Raw genomic sequence first — 18383 nt, forward strand, 5'->3', positions numbered from 1 at the left:
TAAAGCTTATCATCATGAACCACAAGTGAAGAACTTTATTTTATTAGGATATAGAATGTAGAGCTTAAAATAACTTAGGGATAATTTTTAATTTAGAGCTGAAAAAAAGAGGTCCAAAGAAATTAATTTACCTCCGTATTAGAAGCTAATAAGTGATTGGTCTGGGGTTCAAGTTCCAGTATTCTGACGTCACATCCAAGACTTTCTGCACATGGTTGTGTGTTCACTGTTACTTTTTGGAGCATCTCCTTTGTTACTAAGTACCTCAAATAAGCTATCATACTTAACTCTCACCACATTTCTATGAGGTCTACATTATTACCCTCAATTTTAAAAATAAGAAAATTGAGTCTCAGATTCAGTGATTTCTCACCCAAATAAGAAATCGCAGACTCCAAAACTTATATGCTTTCCCCATGCCACTGCGTTTTGATGACATTCCATTCTGCAATATCGCTTTAGTACTGAACCTTTAGACCCCATTCTGCAGTTTCAAAAACACTAATACAGTCTTTTTTTGGGGGGGGGGGTGGATTGTATGAAATAATCCTTGCTAATACAGTCTTTAAAGAGAAATGAGCTGCTTTCTTTTTTGTGAATTGTCCAAATAAAGGTTTACAAGAAGAATCTTGACAAGATAATTACATCCTGCTCATTTTCCCCTTTATTTAATCAGCAATTTCCTAGAACCTTGAAGCCTTTTAGAGGTAATCTTAAGAAATGTAGCTAGTCAATATGGCATTGCATTCAAGTGGAAGCCTGGCATTCTATCCATGAAGAGATGACCCAACAGTAAAATGTCAGTGTGTTGTTTGGTTTTGTTTTTTCTCTCGAGCCATTGGCATTTTGCTGGTGGTTTTTAGTTTAATGGGAGAATAATAACAAATACATGTGGAAATCAAAAAAAGTCATTAGAGGGTATAATTATTTATTTGAAAAACCAGAGAACGTTTTTAAAAAGGGTAAGTCATGCATACCATAATGAAATTGTGTAGCCACATTTATTTACAGCTATAAAATACAGTGGATTTTGTTTTTAGAAATGTATACTGTATATAAAATGAGGCAAATGTGTGTTGAATATTATTTTAGGGTAATAAGTGCTAGTGTCAGAAAAATTAAAACCAGAATTATTCTTCTTCAATGGGCTTTATGACCTCTGGCAGACATATTTCTCAGAGCTTCATTGTCCTTTTCTGAATCACAAGGACGATGCTTTCATTTCCTCATTTTTACTGACATATGCTATGTGGGTAAGAAGCTGGGCATATCTGAAGAGGATTTATTTAGGGATCTGTTGAGAAAGAACAAGGTGGCATTCTCAATCATGCTCTGTTGTGATTCTAGAAACTACTCAACAACAGAAAAAAATTGGATTTTGGTGGGATTGTTTTGCTTTTTGTTTTTGTAAGAAACTTTTTAAATATGCTAGTGGGGAAACAGGTTCCCCCCCGCCCCCCAGAACTCAGTAGGTTTTGTGTTAAATGTATCCCCCAGGGGCTTGGATATATCATTCCCTTTATACGAGGCCAGCAATGTTGGGTCTGTTCCAGGAAAAACTATGGCTTATATATTTTTTTCATTTTAGTATTGATTCCAATTATTATATTTTTTGGTTTACCAACAATCTGAAGCTTCTCATCAGTATTTATAAAAGCTTGAAATTTATGTTTTAAATATACCAAAGTTACCAGGATCTGGAATTTGATGCAGTATTTTAAAAATACATGTCACATGATAAAACTATAAAAGTCAAGGTAGCATGATAGGAATTCTAGCCCATGTTTTATTTTCTCTGTGTGTGTGTGTGTGTGTGTGTGTTCGCACACAAGGAAAAGGGAGAGGAGAGAAAGTTTGGGTAAATTTAATGGCTACTACAAAAAGTTTAAGAAAATGTACAAATAATTTTTTTTTCATAAGATGAGGTTTATATCCCTACTTTTCCTGCTGGCGACATTTCTTTAAATACATTTAAAGTATTAAGTGAAAATAAAGAAATTAATACCATGTATGATTGCTTCAGAATAGCCTGATCATTTGATTCTCCTCTCATGATTTATGCTAAAATCTCCTGTCCATGTTAGAATTTGGGTTTTTGTTTTGTTTTGTTTTTTTAGGTTATTGCAACATTTTTTTGTTTTGGTATTATTAATTTTGAAAGTTGCTTCAGGAGGAAATAATTAACTTTAGCAAACAAAATAAGAATAGATAGAATATGCTCACAAAGTAATCAAATCACCTGTGTTGCAACTTTGAGTTCATTGATGTTTTTAGACTTCCTTATTAGAAGTGTTGAACCCCGGAGTCCTATTATCTTTCTTGTTGTCTCCAGTGTTTTCTGTGCCTGGTTGATCTATTTCTGAATAACTTTTTCTGATTCCTTGAACTCATTAATGTGTTTTTCTGTACCTAGTAGTATTCAAGCTGATTGATACTCCCCCAAGACATCCATTGTGTGGGTTCAGTGACAGTGGGAGGTCTGGTAGCTGTGTTTAACCACCAGACTTGTCTGTGCGGGAGTGTTGTATGTTCAGTTATACCATGGGTTTTACGTACCATTTTGGTCTGAAGGAAAGAGATAATTTAAGATGTGTGTGAGTGATAGAAATAGAAGATGTGTCATTTGCGGGAGCTTGGTAAAAATTTTAGTAGGTAGAAAATCTGGCTGATAGTCAGTGAGGTGCATTGAGGCAGGAAGTATTGAGGGAAATATCCTGACATGTGGGGTATTTTCAAGCCTTTGACCATAACGCATTCAAGTGATTTCAAATTGAAAAGGAGGAGGAAAAATATGTGTCTTTTAAGTGTATTCTGGTTGCTCACCACAAAATGCAGTTTATCTTTTGAAGAGCTAAAAGAAAGAATCAGCTGAAGTTCTTCCAGGTCACAGAATCCTACCTGCCTCCTTCTCAAGTCAGGGAGGAGTAAAGGTTGTAAAGTCAACAGGGAGCATTTAAAGAGAGTCCTTGTAAACCCGGTAGGTTACGTAACTAAGCATTATGTGTTCCTGTATCTATAGACTTATTTAACAATATCTATGCTAATGTCCCAGTTTTTTAAAGGCATTAACTGGCTTCCTTGAAATTTCATATTTAATAATTCTTTGATTCAGTAGTTGGATCTTAACCTGAGAAAAACTTTGTAAGCTGACTTGTAACACTTTAGATTTGTGATTTTAATCACTATGTTGTTTGTTTCTGTGAGAAATATACCATTAAGTTGCAGTCATATTATTCTTAGGTTATTGAATTGTTAGGAAGAATGGCTTCTCGGAACTGTAGAAGAAAAAGAACTTGGCTCTTTTAAACTTTCTCATGTGGAAAATGGGAATTTGTATCCCACAGTTCATAGAAGGAAGATATGAAAAACTGCATGAAAAGCAGAAGACTGGCACCCAAAGCTTTGTCTACCAAATGTTAAATAGAAATGTTACAAGACCCCAAAATAGTAAAATATATATGTACGTATTTGTATGTATTTGTGTGTATATATATATGTATAGTGTATGCTATTTATTTTTTAAATGAGTGTGCATTCCTGAACTAATATATTAAATACATTATAAAATATTCATAATCATAGATATTTTGAAAATAATAATGTAAACTTTTAAAAACAATATTTTAACTATAAATAATACAATGATGTAGTCAATATTAGCTGCTATAATAAATAAACCTCAAAATCGCAGAGGCTTAATACAATAGACATTTTCTTCTTATTATATAATATCCAAGTGAGTATTTCTGATTCATGGGTCACTCTCCTCCAAAGGAAAACTTAGATTCTTTGGCTCCTTCTATCTTGTGGCTTTATCTTCTTCAAAACCTGGTTTGCAAAATTGTCCTCTTGGGAGAATAAACATGGAGGAGAATTTTAACAAAGCAGATGGAGAAAAGCATGCACCGCTAGCTTTTCTCACATTCTGTTGGCTAGAATTCAACTGACCACATCAACTCCAAGGGAAATTGTGAAGTAGTGTTATCTTGTGACCAGAGGAAAAAGAAATAGGTTTGGTAGTACCCAGCAGTCTTCCCTATTAACCATAATAAAAATAATAAATATAAAATATATAACCAAATGCTAAATATTCTGGAGGCTTAACTTTTTTAAAGTTCTGCAAATCATAGTTGCCTTAGAACATCATTAGCTAATATCTCAGGGAAACTGGGATGAGATTCATCACTAGTAATGATTGATGTAAATATATAATTCAACTTGTGGCTCTGAGGAAATTATCTTTTCTTCAGCCTCCTATGTAGCCAACAAAGAGCTAGTATTAAGAGTAGGGGGAGGGTCAGCTCTGTATTTTCTTATAGTTCACGTGTGCTTGCATTTTTAGTATTATCTTCAAGCTCTGGTTTTTTTGCAAGTCTTTTTAAGTCTGTGTTCCATTTCATGAGAGAGAGAGAGAGAGAAAGAGTGTGTGTGTGTGTGTGTGTGTGTGTGTGTGTAGGGTGTGTGTTTGAAAATCAGTTAATATAACCCTCAAATCCACTTAACCAGTCATACATTGAGGTGTAAGGGCACTACTGCCAATTCCTTGGGTTTATGAACCTCCACCGTTCCCTCAATATAGCTCATATGTGGCTCAGGACCATCTGACATATGGCTGGGGTGATTGTGTCAGTGTAAATCCTTTTATGAAACATTAATCTGACTTAATTTTAAAAATGGTTTTAGATTAAAACAAAACAAACAAACAAACAAAAAAAACCAATATAGGGATGCCTGGGTGGCTCAGTCTGTTAAGTGTCTGCCTTTGACCCAGGTCATGATCCCAGGGTCCTGGATGGAGTCCGCATGGGGCTTCTTGCTTAGCCAGGAGCCTGCTTCTCCCTCTGCCTGCTCTGCCTGCTGCTCTCCCTGCTTGTGCTCGCTCGCTCTCTCTGACAGATAAATAAACAAAATCTTTAAAAAGCACCGATGCAAAGTTCTGATATTTTTCTTGCATCCCACTGATGATCCATTATTCCCTACAGAGTGTGTACATTATTAGAGTCTACCAGTCTTAGAAAAGGAAAATATGTAATCAAGTGCCTTTGTTTTTGTTTTTTTTTTCAGATTTATTCTATTTTATTTATTCTATTTTAGAGAAATATTCTATTTTATTTATTATTTTATTTATTATTATTTTATTTATTTATTTTATTTATTCTATTTTAGAGAAAGAGAGAGAATGAGTGGGGGAATGAGAGAGATAGTCTTCAACAGACAGCCTGCCAAGTGAGAAGCCTGACACGGGCTCAGTCCATGGCCCATGAGATCATGACCTGAGCCAAACCAAAAGTTGGATGCTTAGCTGACTGAGTTACCCAGGTGCCCCAGAATCAGGTGCCTTTGTCAATCAAAGACTGAAGTGAAAAGACGTGATGGCTTTAGGGAGAGGATGGAAATTTGGGTCAGCTGTTAGCTAACTGCATTGAATGAAAAATATTTTTCATTTCTTTTGGTTTCACATTTGTTTCTACACTGTCTTTGAACAGTCTTTAGTTTTATTTTGTTTCATTTTATTTTAACCTTCGTAAATGCAAAGTTGTGAATCATGGACGTAGTTTAGTCATTCTTTTATTTTTAGTGACATTCAAAACAGCATGGGATTTCCTCAGATGGACAAGGATGGTTAAAACATTTAGGACTTTTAAGAACAGAAATGCCTTCTTACTCACTGAATCTTCAACTCTAAGTGATGCTCTTTCAGTGAATGTCTGGTGTTGTTTCAGTGACTTAATTTTGAACTTCATTTTTCATTGGCTGTAAGTAGATATTGAAAATCGTGCAGATTCTAGGAAAACCTAGGTTGTAAGTAGATCCTTGAAATAAATTTGATCTTGTGAGTATTTTGTTTTATCAAATCTAAGATGTCATAAATTAAAAGATACATATTTAAGTGCTTCTGAGAAAAAAAAATACTATCAAATACATCTTTTAAATGACATAGACTGTAGGACTCATCCTTATTTCAGATACAGAAAAATATGAAGAAAAAGGCTTATCTTACAATCAGCAGAATACTATATTTAGGCAAAAGTATGATAGTTTACAGGATATATAAAGTACTAGAAGGTTAATACAGCTTAAGAGAAAGCGATTTTTTTTTTTTAAAGCAAGGTAGGTATAAGCACAAATAAGAGCAAAGATTGAGACTAATGCAGTAATAGTAATTATCAAATCATATGCCTTCTAACAGGGATCACAAATTTAGGTTAAACTTTCCGAAGTCAATGCAAAAAGGAAGCATTAATTTATTATACAGTTAATGTCCTTAGCATAAAGTCAAACCAGTTTGTAAGGAGAAACTGCAGTATTCCTGCTACTAAAGTCATAGAGAAATTTCTCTGTATAGTGTGGAAAATAACATAAAAAACCTTGCAGTATACAGAGTGATTTCCTAAAACTCATTGTGGTAGTATCCCTCCATTGATGGGTGATATCACCCTAAGGTAGTTAAAAACATTTTTACCAGTCTCCAGTATAATACCATTTCTCTCTTTTCTTTCCTGCTTTAATTTAGACTGGTTGAGATTTTATATTGGTGGAGAGAGAATGCACAGAACTTCCTTCAAGCAAACTGAATGCTGTTTCTCTCAGACTCGTTTTTTGAAGGCAGTGAATCTAGACCATACTCCCTAGAGGTTATGAGAAATGGAGCTCCTCTGGGCTCCTACTTAAATATGAAACAGCATGCCTTAATAGAGAGCAGGGAGAATGTTAGCTTAACATCCTTGAAAGAAATTTTTCTTATGAAGAACATGTATCTAAAGAGAAGGCTACCCTATTTCATCTTGGCTTACAGATACTATTGAGATACTTCCTAGGAAATAAGTTTGAATCACTTCTTACCTATATGAATGGATAATCCAGTACTCAATTGGACCTCTTCATAAATTGCAGCCACCTAAGCCGAGACAAAAATTTTTTATATTTATTTATACTATAGAATATCTATTTTGGGGTTAATTTCTCAATTTTTTTTGGTATTTCATACTTCAAAAGAAAGCATTTGGGAACTGTGTACCAAAGCAACTGAGTGAGAAGGTTTGCCTTGTAATTTTATTTAAAAGTTGAGAGTGTTGGGACCCCTGGGTGGCTCATTTGATTAAACATCTGCTTTTGGCTCAGGTAATGATCCCAGAGTCCTGGGATCAAGCCCCGCGTTTGGTCCCTGTTCAGTGGGGAGTTTGCTTTTCCCTCTCCCTCAGTCTGCCAGTCCCCCTGCTTGTGTGCTCTGTCTCTCTCTGTTAAATAAATAAATAAAATATTTTAGAAAAATAAATGGATAAAAGTTAGGGTGATTCAGGGTGCCTGGGTGGCTCAGTTGTTTGAGCATCCGACTATCAATTTGTCTCAGGTCATGCTTCAGGGTTGTGAGCTTCAGCCCTGCTGGGCATGGAACCTGATTGAGATTCTCTTTCTCCCTCTCCCTCTGTCCCTCTCCTGCTGCACATGTGTGCTCTCTCTCTCCGAAAAAAGAAAAAAAAAGTGAGTCTACAAAAAATAATAACTTAAATGGAATATATTATACATAGGCTTTCTTTATAGGAATAAGTAACTGCTAGTAGTTCAGGTCTGTTTCAGATTAAATAATAAATCCTTATTTCAAAGTTTAAGAGTGCTTGTTTCCAGGTCTCAGTATCAGTGAACATGTATCTGAATTCTACATTGTCAATATCAGATAAGGTGAGGAAATTTCAAAGGCAAAGAGACAGACTAAGTCTCCATTTTATCCCTCCATAAATTACTAGTGTATTATTAAAAGACTGTCATCTCTGATTCTGACTTTTGAGGCTGTGGAATTATCAACAACTGTGCATATTATGATTAATTATGATTAATTCCTTTTAAAAAATTTTTTTGATTAATTCCTTTTGTCTAAAATGGGCTGTGGAGTTGTGTTGAGGAAGAAAGACCAGTTCAACAAGAAGTCCTAGTGTAATAGTTTCTGACATATGGAGATCTTACTTTCATCATTATGAAATTACAGTAAGTTTGTATTATCAAAGTCTTTTCCTCCAGAACTAGCCTTACTTTGCTGGGCTTCCTTTCTGTCCAATGTGCACAACATCCAGATACTTTAAATATCGTGGAGATTCTGTGATACGAAATAACTTCTAGTAAAGTATACCACAAGGTGAGCATATATCTTTTTCCTATATTTTATAAGGAAAAGCATAGGCCATATTTATGCTCAGTCTATAATCGTTAAATGAATAAGCAAAGTTATCAATGAATAATTCAAAGAAAATGTAATTTGACTAGTTGGCAGTTCTTAAAACCTGATGTAAGATTTCTCTGAGAAGCTTCATCTTTTCAAACATATTGCCATTTTAGGGGTGCCTGGGTAGCTCAGTGGGTTAAGCTTCTGCCTTCAGCTTGGGTTGTGATCTCAGGGTCCTGGGATCCAGCCCTGCATCTGGCTCTCTGCTAGACAGGGAGCCTGCTTCCTCCTCTCTCTCTCTGCCTACTTGTGATCTTTCTCTCTCTCTGTCAAATAAATAAAATCTTTAAAAATAAATAAATAAAACTAATTCTATTAAAAAAAAAAAACAACAAATATATTGACGTTTGAGCATTTAACTTTCTCCTATCTTAAGTCAGACAGGTTTTCTTCTTTTGGGAATTTTTTGTTTATTTTTAGTTGTTCTTGGAATAAATAACTTGTTTTTGATAATTTTGTTTTCAAATATTTTGCCTCAGAAAACTCTTGCTTTTTTAAGCTGCAACAGTCATCACAGCCGTCTCTTACTGTAACTGAGAAATTATGATGAATGAAGTACTTCAGAGAAACGCAACGATGGAATTCACAAAGACTTACTACTCACATCTGCAAAGTACATGAGTCCAGCAAAACAATGCTGACATTGCCATTTTTATTTCCAGCTCTTGGTTCAGTTTTATTGTTTTTCTGGAGAGTTCCAGCGATTGGTTCATAGCATCCACATCTGTATAATCTTACTTTTCCAAGTTCTTTGTGATTGCACAGTGGATGAGATTGCCTTCTAGCCAAGGGTCAGTTGGTTAATTCATCAATAAGCTATTTTTGAAGACTAGTGGTTTGCCATGACACTCAAAATAGGAGAGAGAGGTCACCTGTTAGAAAGTCATTGCTTCAACTTTCACTTTTTTTTTTCCCACTTCAACTAGACTACTATTTCTGAAACTAAGGTCCATAATCCATATGTATATCATGATTTTGTGTGATTAATGCAAAATTCCCTAGCCCAGATCTGCCTGAGCAGAAACACTGTAAGATTTATGTTTGTCTTCTATCAGGCATGTTGGTGATTTTTAGGCATGATCAAGTCTGAGAATTGTTGTCCTAAAATTCAGTGTTTCTCAGATTTTATTGTGCATATAAATTATCTAGGGATCTTGTTAAATCCAGATTCTCTTTTAGTAGGTCTGGAGTGGGGCCTAAAATTCTAATTTCTAACTAACCTCAGGTGGCACTTGATGTCTCCAGAGTTCACTTTCAATTGACTGCCCCATGGGGGAGGCTTAGATAAACTACTCTGTTGCTGGTTCTTGGCAGATGTGACAGAGTTGCTGAGACAAAGTATCTTGGTGCCCTGACTGTGGCTTATTGTTTTGGGAAAAAAAGAAGTATTCCATGTCTATTGAGCTTTTAGATTATGGAAGCAGAGAACTGATCAAGTAGAGATCGTGATGGGACATAGTCAGATAAACAAATCTTACAATAAAACATATTGCAAGAAAAAGTAAAGAACGAAGTGATCTTGGACACAGCTTTATTGCTCTTACTCAGGAATGGAGGGGTAAATTTTAAGACATTATATGTTGATTAGCCAGTCTAATACCAGCCTGGCTCTGATGGTTTTATACTCAGATCATACCTTCAGTGCATCTGAAAACAGTGGTGCCCATCCTCTGGCCCTTCATTGCTAATGTTTTCCTTCAGCCAGAGTCCATTGGGACCATCATTATGTCAAGACTGTAGGACCTTTGACCACTATACCCTTACCTATGAGCTGAAGGATTTCTTCCCTACTCAGATGAGAGGCAGGGACGTTGAAGAAATATAGGAGGTAGAACTAGAGAATAGTTAGTATCCTTCTTTTCTTTTTTTTTTTTTAAAGATTTTATTTATTTATTTGACAGACAAGAGATCACAAGTAGGCAGAGAGGCAGGCAGAGAGAGAGGAAGGGAAGCAGGCTCCCTGCTGAGCACAGAGCCCGATGTGGGGCTCAATCCCAGGACCCTGGAATCATGACCTGAGCCGAAGGCAGAGGCTTTAACCCACTGAGCCACCCAGGTGCCCAGTTAGTATCCTTCTAAACTAAGGTTGAAGAGCCTACAGAAAGGGGCATGTGAAGGATTTAGAGAGAAGCTGGCCTAGTTAAAGAAACAGGGATCTGGAGGATGTGTTCAGAAGAACAGTTAAAGGAGTGATGGTAGGAGAATGCCTTTCCTGGCATAGGGGGGAGGGAGACGAAGATAGGTACAGAGAGAACTAAGTTTGATGATAATGTCCTTTTTAAAGATACGGGAGTTTGGAGAAGAGTACTGCTTAGAGAGTTCGCCAAGAGACATTTCCAGAAGGAAAGAAAGTTGAGTCAATAGCACTAAATGTGGCAGAGTGGTATGATGTGATAAAAAATAATTAGATTTTGGCAACTTATTGATTACCTTAGTGAGAGATCAGTTTAAGAGAACTTTGCTACAGGAGGTATGGGAATAAAACCAAAATTTAGTGGGCTGAGAAATGAATAGAAAGAGGAAAAATGAACACTTTAAATATATGCTCAAAAAATTGGCAGTGACTAATAAAATCTCAACTCTTTGCTTGGCATCGATCAAAGTTTGTTCCACCACATCTGTCTAACTTTACTTTCTGTATCATTCATACACAGCCTTGTTACCAAGTAGATCTGGTCTCCTTACTGCCTTGGAAACACCATTCCAATTCTACACAGGTCAATATTCATGCTATTACTCCTAGTCTCTGTTGATGAATAGAACTTTTTTCTCTTCTTTTCCCTTCCTTCCTTCTCTTTTCTTCTTTCCCTTCCCTACTCTCCTCTCCCCTTCCCTGTCTTTCCATTCCCTTCCTTTTCTTCTCTCTTTTCATTTTTTCCTTCCTTTTCTTTTCCTTCCTCTCTCTTTTCTTTTTTCTTCTTTCTTTCATTCGTTCTTTCTCCTATTGCACAAAAAGATGTACTCGCAAATTGTTAGAAAGGGAAGAAGAGATTTGGATCTTACATGACTCTGGGCTTCGGTGAAAACTGATGTGGGCATTAGAGAGTCCCTGTTTGGGGTAGGAGGAGGCATAATATTCTACCAGGAATTTCCACAGAATAGCCATCTCTTAAAAGACGGCCCTGGCTACTTAATAGTCTGTAAGTACTATATACCCAAGACCCAGTGCCAGTCTGAATATTGAATCTTAGGCACAGATACCTGTAGCTTCAGAGGTCCCTGAGCTGCCTCTGTGACTACTACCTTTTGATCAGAATATGTCCCTGCTGCTTTGCCTTCTCTAAGGCATCGAGTCATGGATTCCATTATGTTCTTACATTGAAGCCACCTGTGCTATTGCCGAGCATTGATAGTTTGGATACACCCTAGCTTACTGAGGAGGTGGTGGATGTATCTGTGAGACTAAATAGTGGTTGTCTTCAGTAAAAACTCTCTGATTTTTGTTCTTAAGTGTATCTCAGTCTTTTTTTCTTCTTCATTTTACTTGGAGAAGAATACCGTTTTTATGGAAACCCTCAGCTCTACCATTCTGTTAGTTAACAATAAATTTAGGACACTTTTTTTTCCCCCCCAAAGAATTTATTTATTTATTTGGCAGAAAGAGATCATAAGTAGACAGAGAGAGAGAGGAGGAAGCAGGCTCCCTGCCGAGAGCCCGATGCGGGGCTTGATCCCAGGACCCTGAGATCATGACCTGAGCCGAAGGCAGAGGCTTAACCCACTGAGCCACCCAGGTGCCCCTAAATTTAGGACACTTTTGCCATCCTTCACACTCAACTGATACAAAAATCCCTGATGTGTTTATTCAGCTTGAGACCTTTGAATACATCAGTTGTTATAAGGCATTGCAGAAAGGTAGCATAAAACCATTGGTTAATGTTTCCCTAACATTGATAAGTACATTCTTACACTAAGATATCTAAATAATGCCATTGAATGTGAAGATAACAGTAGGATACAAATAACGCCTATAGATAATATTGAGACAAATAGGAAGAATAAATAGATTTTAAGATTATTTTATCCTTTAACAGCCTCTCATTCAGTTAGACAGTAAAACTAGAAGAAACTACTGAATTCTAAAGTTCTAATGATATAGTATCAGACACAGGAATAATTTAGCCTTTAGTTTTTCTTGAACCGTATGAATTTAAGGAAGCTATTTTTTCTACCTGTGATGCATCTTTAAGCCTAATTTCTTCCTCTGTAAAATACCAGAATAGAACTGGCGTAGATGGGCTTTAACTTTCACAATTTTAAGTTGAAAATATAGGCATAGATCAAGAAGAATAAAAATATATAACATCAAGGTGAAAATGATGGCTTCAAGTGGGAGAAAAGGAAAATGTTTAATAATGTAGAGTGCCGTAGATTCTTATTGGAGGGTAGGAGAGTGTGCTCAGCTAGCAGGAGAGTGGAATTGAATTGGAGAGTTGTGTAGTGTGGCTTGACTAAAATATACTGGCCAAAAAGTGACCAACAAGAGTCCTGCATATGCACATCCTAAATGACCTTTCCCTAATTTACTAAAAACCTTTTAACTTTGCAACTGGAAAGGGAAATGAACTGAATGAAGAGAAATTGTCTTGGCTTTCTTGCTGATTGTATGACTATCTGGAATGCTACTTGTAGAATAATATGAGAAGAAATGACATCTTAACATTTTTGTCTTCCCATCTAAGAATTCGTTGTCTCACTGTTATTGTAGTTACCCTTTATGTTCTTCATTAAAAATTTTATCCCACCCCATCTATGTTTTGTGTTATGGTTATTTCTGATAATATAAATTTATGATTAGTGTGAATAAGATATTTAAAACTACATTTTTAAAGAGATGTATTTATTTGTTTGAGAGAGAGAGAATGTGTGCAAATGGGGTGGGGTGGGTAGAATGAGAAAATCTTCAAGCTGACTCCCTGCTAAATGCAGAGCCTACCTGGGGATCCATCCCACCACCAATCATGACCTGAGCCAAAACCAAGAGTCAGACAAAATCTGACTGAGCCAACCAGGTGCCCCTAAAACTACATTTTTTTTTTTTTTTTTACTGGTTAGTGATGTATATGTCAGGCTTTTTTTTAATTGTCTATCTAGTATCTAGCCACCTTGTTCTTTGCTCTTATGGTAATTCTAATAGTTTGTCTTTGAATTCTTTTACATTTTATTGATATGGTTGTATTCTGTATAGGTAATAGCATAATTTGCTGTTTGCCTTTCTAACATTTATTTCTCTTTTTTTAAAATCCAATTTGTTGACATTGTCCTCTAATAAAACACAGAATACCAATGGGGAGGATTGACAACTGTTTCTTTATTCTAAACTGATTAAGACCTGAGCACTTATGGAGCCCTATCACTTTCCCTCTCTTTTTCTCTTTCATCCCATCATGGTCTTCCACTCATGAGTAAATGAGAGCTCAGAGTAGAGGACTGAACTGATTTGCTTCATTTTGATGTAATCACATATTTCTTAGGAACTTCTGTAATATGCCATGGCTTTTTTTTTCTCATTAAGTAACACTTTATACTAATTCATTATTATAAGCATACCTAAGCTATGTTTATATAGTAATGCAGCATGAGATAACAGAAGAATTGGAATGTGTTTACCTTTACAGAAAATGAATGGATGATTTAGTCATTTTGTTATTTTAACATATTCACTATCAGCTTCTACTCCCCTAAGAGGTCAATATACCCTAAGTTAACAACTCCTTGTCCTCTCTGTTGTTTCTAATTGGAGAAGACTGAAAAAAATTAGATCACAGGACTTCTCAGAATTGTATATACAATGAAAATAAATGGGATATCAGTGAGAATAGGAGTATTTGCCTCTGATAATGAGCCTAGCATAAATCAAGATTTTTGAGGTGTTTGCAGTATTTGCTTAGGGGACTTTTGTGCTTATTTCCAGGTATTGGCTGTTTGGGGGAGTTGAGGTTCTAGAAGAGTAGTGTGTTAATGTGTTAAAGTATATCTTTATTAAGGAGAACACTCTTGGGATGCCTGCATGGCTCAGACGGTTAAGCATCTGCCTTTGACTTAGGTCATGATCCTAGGGTCCTGGGATCCAACCCTACATGCTGCTCCGTCTCCCTCTGCCTGCCACTCCCCTGCTTGTACTCTCTGTCAAAAAAATAAAATCTTAAAAAAAAAAAAAAAGAGAACACTCTTGTACCTTAGGAAAGTAACTTTTGTGACAGGCTGTCTTTCTTCTGACGGTTGCCTCATTGTGAGTGGAACTGAAAAGACTAATGTGTTATGGGCCATACACATTTTACAGCTATCGTTATCTGACAGTCTTATTCTTAATGATGTTACCTTCCTTTTTTTTTTTTTTTTTTGGTCTAGTGTTTGTACTTAAATGTCCTTATAGAGTCTTTCTTTAATTCACTGCATCTAATTATTTAGCAGTCAAAAGAGAGCTAAGTATGACAGCTCCCAGTGTTAAATTCACCACCTCTTAAGTATCGCTTCTGCTTGCATTCATCATCTTAGTTCACATTTATTCAATACTTTTTCCCTCTGGTGTTATCGCTTGCCCTATAAACCGACTGGACATTAATTGTGACTTTGACTAATCACTTTATTTGCTCTTGGATTTTGGGTAAAATAGCAGAAACAACAGGATTTGGAATTTTCATGTGCACTAGTTTTCTTGATAATCTCCAGTAAAATCCAGAGTCTGCTAATCAGGGCAAATGTTAATGAAGATAAACCACAGCATCCACATTCTTATGAAGCCGATAAAAAATATGGAGGCCACAGTGACTCACAACGTTTGCTGAACAGACTACAAAACCAGTTCTTTTTTTTTTTTTTTTTTTTTTTTTTTTTTTTTACCCCCACTCTCAAACTTCTCACTGGTAGAAAAGAAACGATCAGAATCTATAGGAGATAAGTTGTTTCAAAGATACTAACAGCTTTGTTAGTACATTAAATAACTCTTATGGTACTAAAAGAAGTTTGGCAGTTGAGATATGTATACAAATCATGATACTTGGAAAAGGAGTGGCAATGAAAATCTAATTTCAAGTCTGGAAATTTTAGCTGGTTAACTAAATGTTGAGACTGAATCATTCGGTTCCCTCAGATCAAATTTACCATTTTGTTTTTATAAGATGAACTCAGAAATACCATAGCTCTTCAAAAGTCCTTGGTGAGTGACCTGTAAGTAATGGGCGTTGATGACCCACCCTTTATTAACTGTTCTTTTACCTTTATCCTGACTCTGGGGACTCAGACTGGGTGTTGGTCCTCCTGAATTGCTTGGAGACAACTCCACACTGGTTTTCCTTTTCTTGCTTCCCCAAAGCTGGTTACTCCGCTGTGCAATGTCTTACCAATCTGTGAAAGCACAACATCCATTGAACTAGAAACTAAACTACCAGTGGGTCTGCTCTTCCAACTCAGTCACATGCTTTTTTTTTTTTTTTTTTTCTCTATGAAATAAATGGCTGTTTATTTATATGCTAACCCATATAATTCCCCATTTTCCTTAAGATTAGGTCATGGGATGTGCATTCATGAATTAACAAACGAGGACTATTTTAAAATGACGAGATGATAATGTGTTTTTTTCTAGACAATTGTGCAGATTAGTTTGACAGTTTTTCTTTCGTCTTTAAGGTGACAACCCTTGTCAACACGAGCAACAAAGGCCCATCTGGTAAAAAGAAAGGGAGGTCAAAGAAAGCTCATGTACTGGCGGCATCTGTAGAGCAAGCCACTCAAAACTTCCTGGATAAGGGTGAACAGATCGCTAAGGAGAGCCAAGATCTCAAAGAAGAATTGGTCGCTGCGGTAGAGGATGTGCGCAAACAAGGTAGGAAGAATAATATTGTTCAAGAGGGTTATATATTGATGTGCAAACAATGGATTTATCTCTAGAATCAGTGCATATTTGCTCAAAGAAGTCGTCTTCTGTTTTTCCTCAGTATCTGCGCTTGTCATTTTTAATATTTGCTGGACTTAGGTGCATAGACAAATAGAGATGTTTTTAGTTGGGGCAGTAAGTAAGCACAGCTATGAAAGCTTTATGTACGCAGTTACTTCCAGATTTCTGATTTGTTTTCTCTTGGTAGATGAATGTGGACTCCTGTGTCATACTGGGGCTCTAGGGAGGGCAGGATGAGAATACCTCATACTTACAGAGTCACTGAACATCCCGGGTTTTAAAGAGGAGGGAGGAGATGATTTTAAAGTAGTATAATGAAATTATTGTTGGTTTGTATGATTTTCAAATTTTATATCTTCAGTTCACAGCTAGTTAGCTCTCTATGGATCAGTTAATTATGTAACTAGCTAGTTAGCTATAATACAATTTTTCAGCATACTTAAAATTTTTAATTGTGGTAAAATACACATAACATAAAGTGTACCATTTTAACCGTTTTTTTTAAGTGTATAATTCAGTAGTGTTAGATATATTCACCACATTGTTGAGCAGCCAATCTCCAGATTTTTTTCATCATATAATATTGAAAATCTATCTACAAAACAACAATTCTTCATTTTCCCATTGCCCTAGATCCTGGTAACCACTCTTCTACTTCTCTTTTCTATGTACCTTATATAAGTGGGACCATATAGTATTTCTTAGTGATTGACTTAATACACTTAGCATAATGTCTTCATAGTTCATCCATGTTGGAGCATGGGTCAGAATTTCCTTCATTTTTAAGACTGAAAATATCAAGTATATGTATATACCACATTTTCTTTATCCCTTCATCCATTGGTAGACGTGGGTTTCTTCCGCCTTTTGGCTATTGTGAACAATTCTGCTATGAACATGAATATAGAAATACCTCTTTTTCAGTTCTTTTGGGTATATACCTAGAGATGGAATTGTTGGATTTTATGGTAATTCTACTTTTAATTTTTTGAGGAACCTCTGTACTATTTTCCATAGCAACTGTACCCTTTTACATTTTCACCAATGGTGCACAAGGGTTCCAGTTGGAGCCATATCCTTGTGAACGCTTGTTTTCTTTTCTTTTTTTATCATAGTCATCATAATGCCATGTAGGGTGATAGCTCCTTGTGCTTTCCATTAGCATTTATCTAATAATTACTTACATTGAGCATCTTGTCATATGCTGGTTGGCCTTTTGTCTATCTTCCTTGGAGAAATGTGTATTCATGTCCTTTGTCCACTTTTAAATCAGTTTGTGTTGTTGGGTTGTGAGCTTCTTTATCCATTTTGGATATGAACCCCTTATTAGATATTGTTTTGCAAATGTGTTCTCCCTTTCTGTATGTTTCCTTTTCACTCCATTGATTGTGTTCTTTGATACATAGAAGTTTTTAATTTTGGTGTAGTTCTGTTCAGAATTTGTGGTTGAAAATGCCAAGGCACCATGAAATCAGAACAGATTACCCCCCAGCCTGGCCTCCTTCCTGTGTTTCCTATCTCAGTCAAAGCTCTGCATATGCATCCCGTTGCACGTTGCAGAAATCTTGGTATCGTTCTTGTTATTTTTCTCTCCTTCCAAATACAGACTATTACAAAGTCCCATAGATTTTTAATTCCAAAATATCTTTTTTTTTTAATTTTTTTTTTTAGATTTTATTTCTTTGACAGAGAGAGAGATCACAAGTAGGCAGAGAGGCAGGCAGAGAGAGAGAGGAAGGGAAGCAGGCTTCCTGCTGAGCAGAGAGCCCAGTGTGGGGCTTGATCCCAGGATGCCAGGATCATGACCTGAGCTGAAGGCAGAGGCTTAACCGACTGAGCCACCCAGGTGCCCCAATTCCAAAATATCGCTTAAGTGGACTAGTTCCTGTCTTATTTGTTCGGAAGTACCATGTTCTACCTGCCCCAAGGCTTTAGTACACACTGTCCTCTTTTACATAGTTAAGGATGACTCATTCTGCACATCCCAGCTCAAAGAAAACCTTCCTAGGGAAACCTTTCCTGACACTTTTGTCATACTTTTTTGTTGCTTTTTCTCTTATCGCATTGCATAGGAGAGTTTAATATTTGTGAAGTAACCTGATTGATAACTTTCTACCCTGCAATACTATTAATTAATAAAGGTAGAAACCAGACTATGTCTCTTTTGCTGATCCATGCTCTGCAGTTCTTAGCAGTCAGAAGACTTCAATGAGTATTTTTTTAATAAATGAAGCAATAGATGAATAAATGTTCTATCCCTTTTCTTCC

General features: G+C 36.2%; 1 protein-coding gene across 4 annotated transcripts in view; it reads left to right on the top strand.

Moving 5' to 3' along the window:
• The window catches only part of CTNNA2 (catenin alpha 2), a gene marked incomplete at its 5' end in the record, with an annotated part of 988253 nt that overhangs the window by 84910 nt on the left and 884960 nt on the right, over positions 1 to 18383 (top strand). For all 4 annotated transcript variants that reach the window (XM_080812651.1, XM_080812652.1, XM_080812653.1 and 1 more), the window contains one exon: positions 15848 to 16043. In XM_080812651.1, the coding sequence (XP_080668777.1) occupies positions 15848 to 16043 (196 nt within the window). The remainder of the gene's footprint in view (positions 1 to 15847; positions 16044 to 18383) is intronic.

Source organism: Martes martes, assembly GCF_963455335.1.
Source record: "Martes martes genome assembly, chromosome: 9".
NCBI classification, from domain to species: domain Eukaryota; kingdom Metazoa; phylum Chordata; class Mammalia; order Carnivora; family Mustelidae; genus Martes; species Martes martes.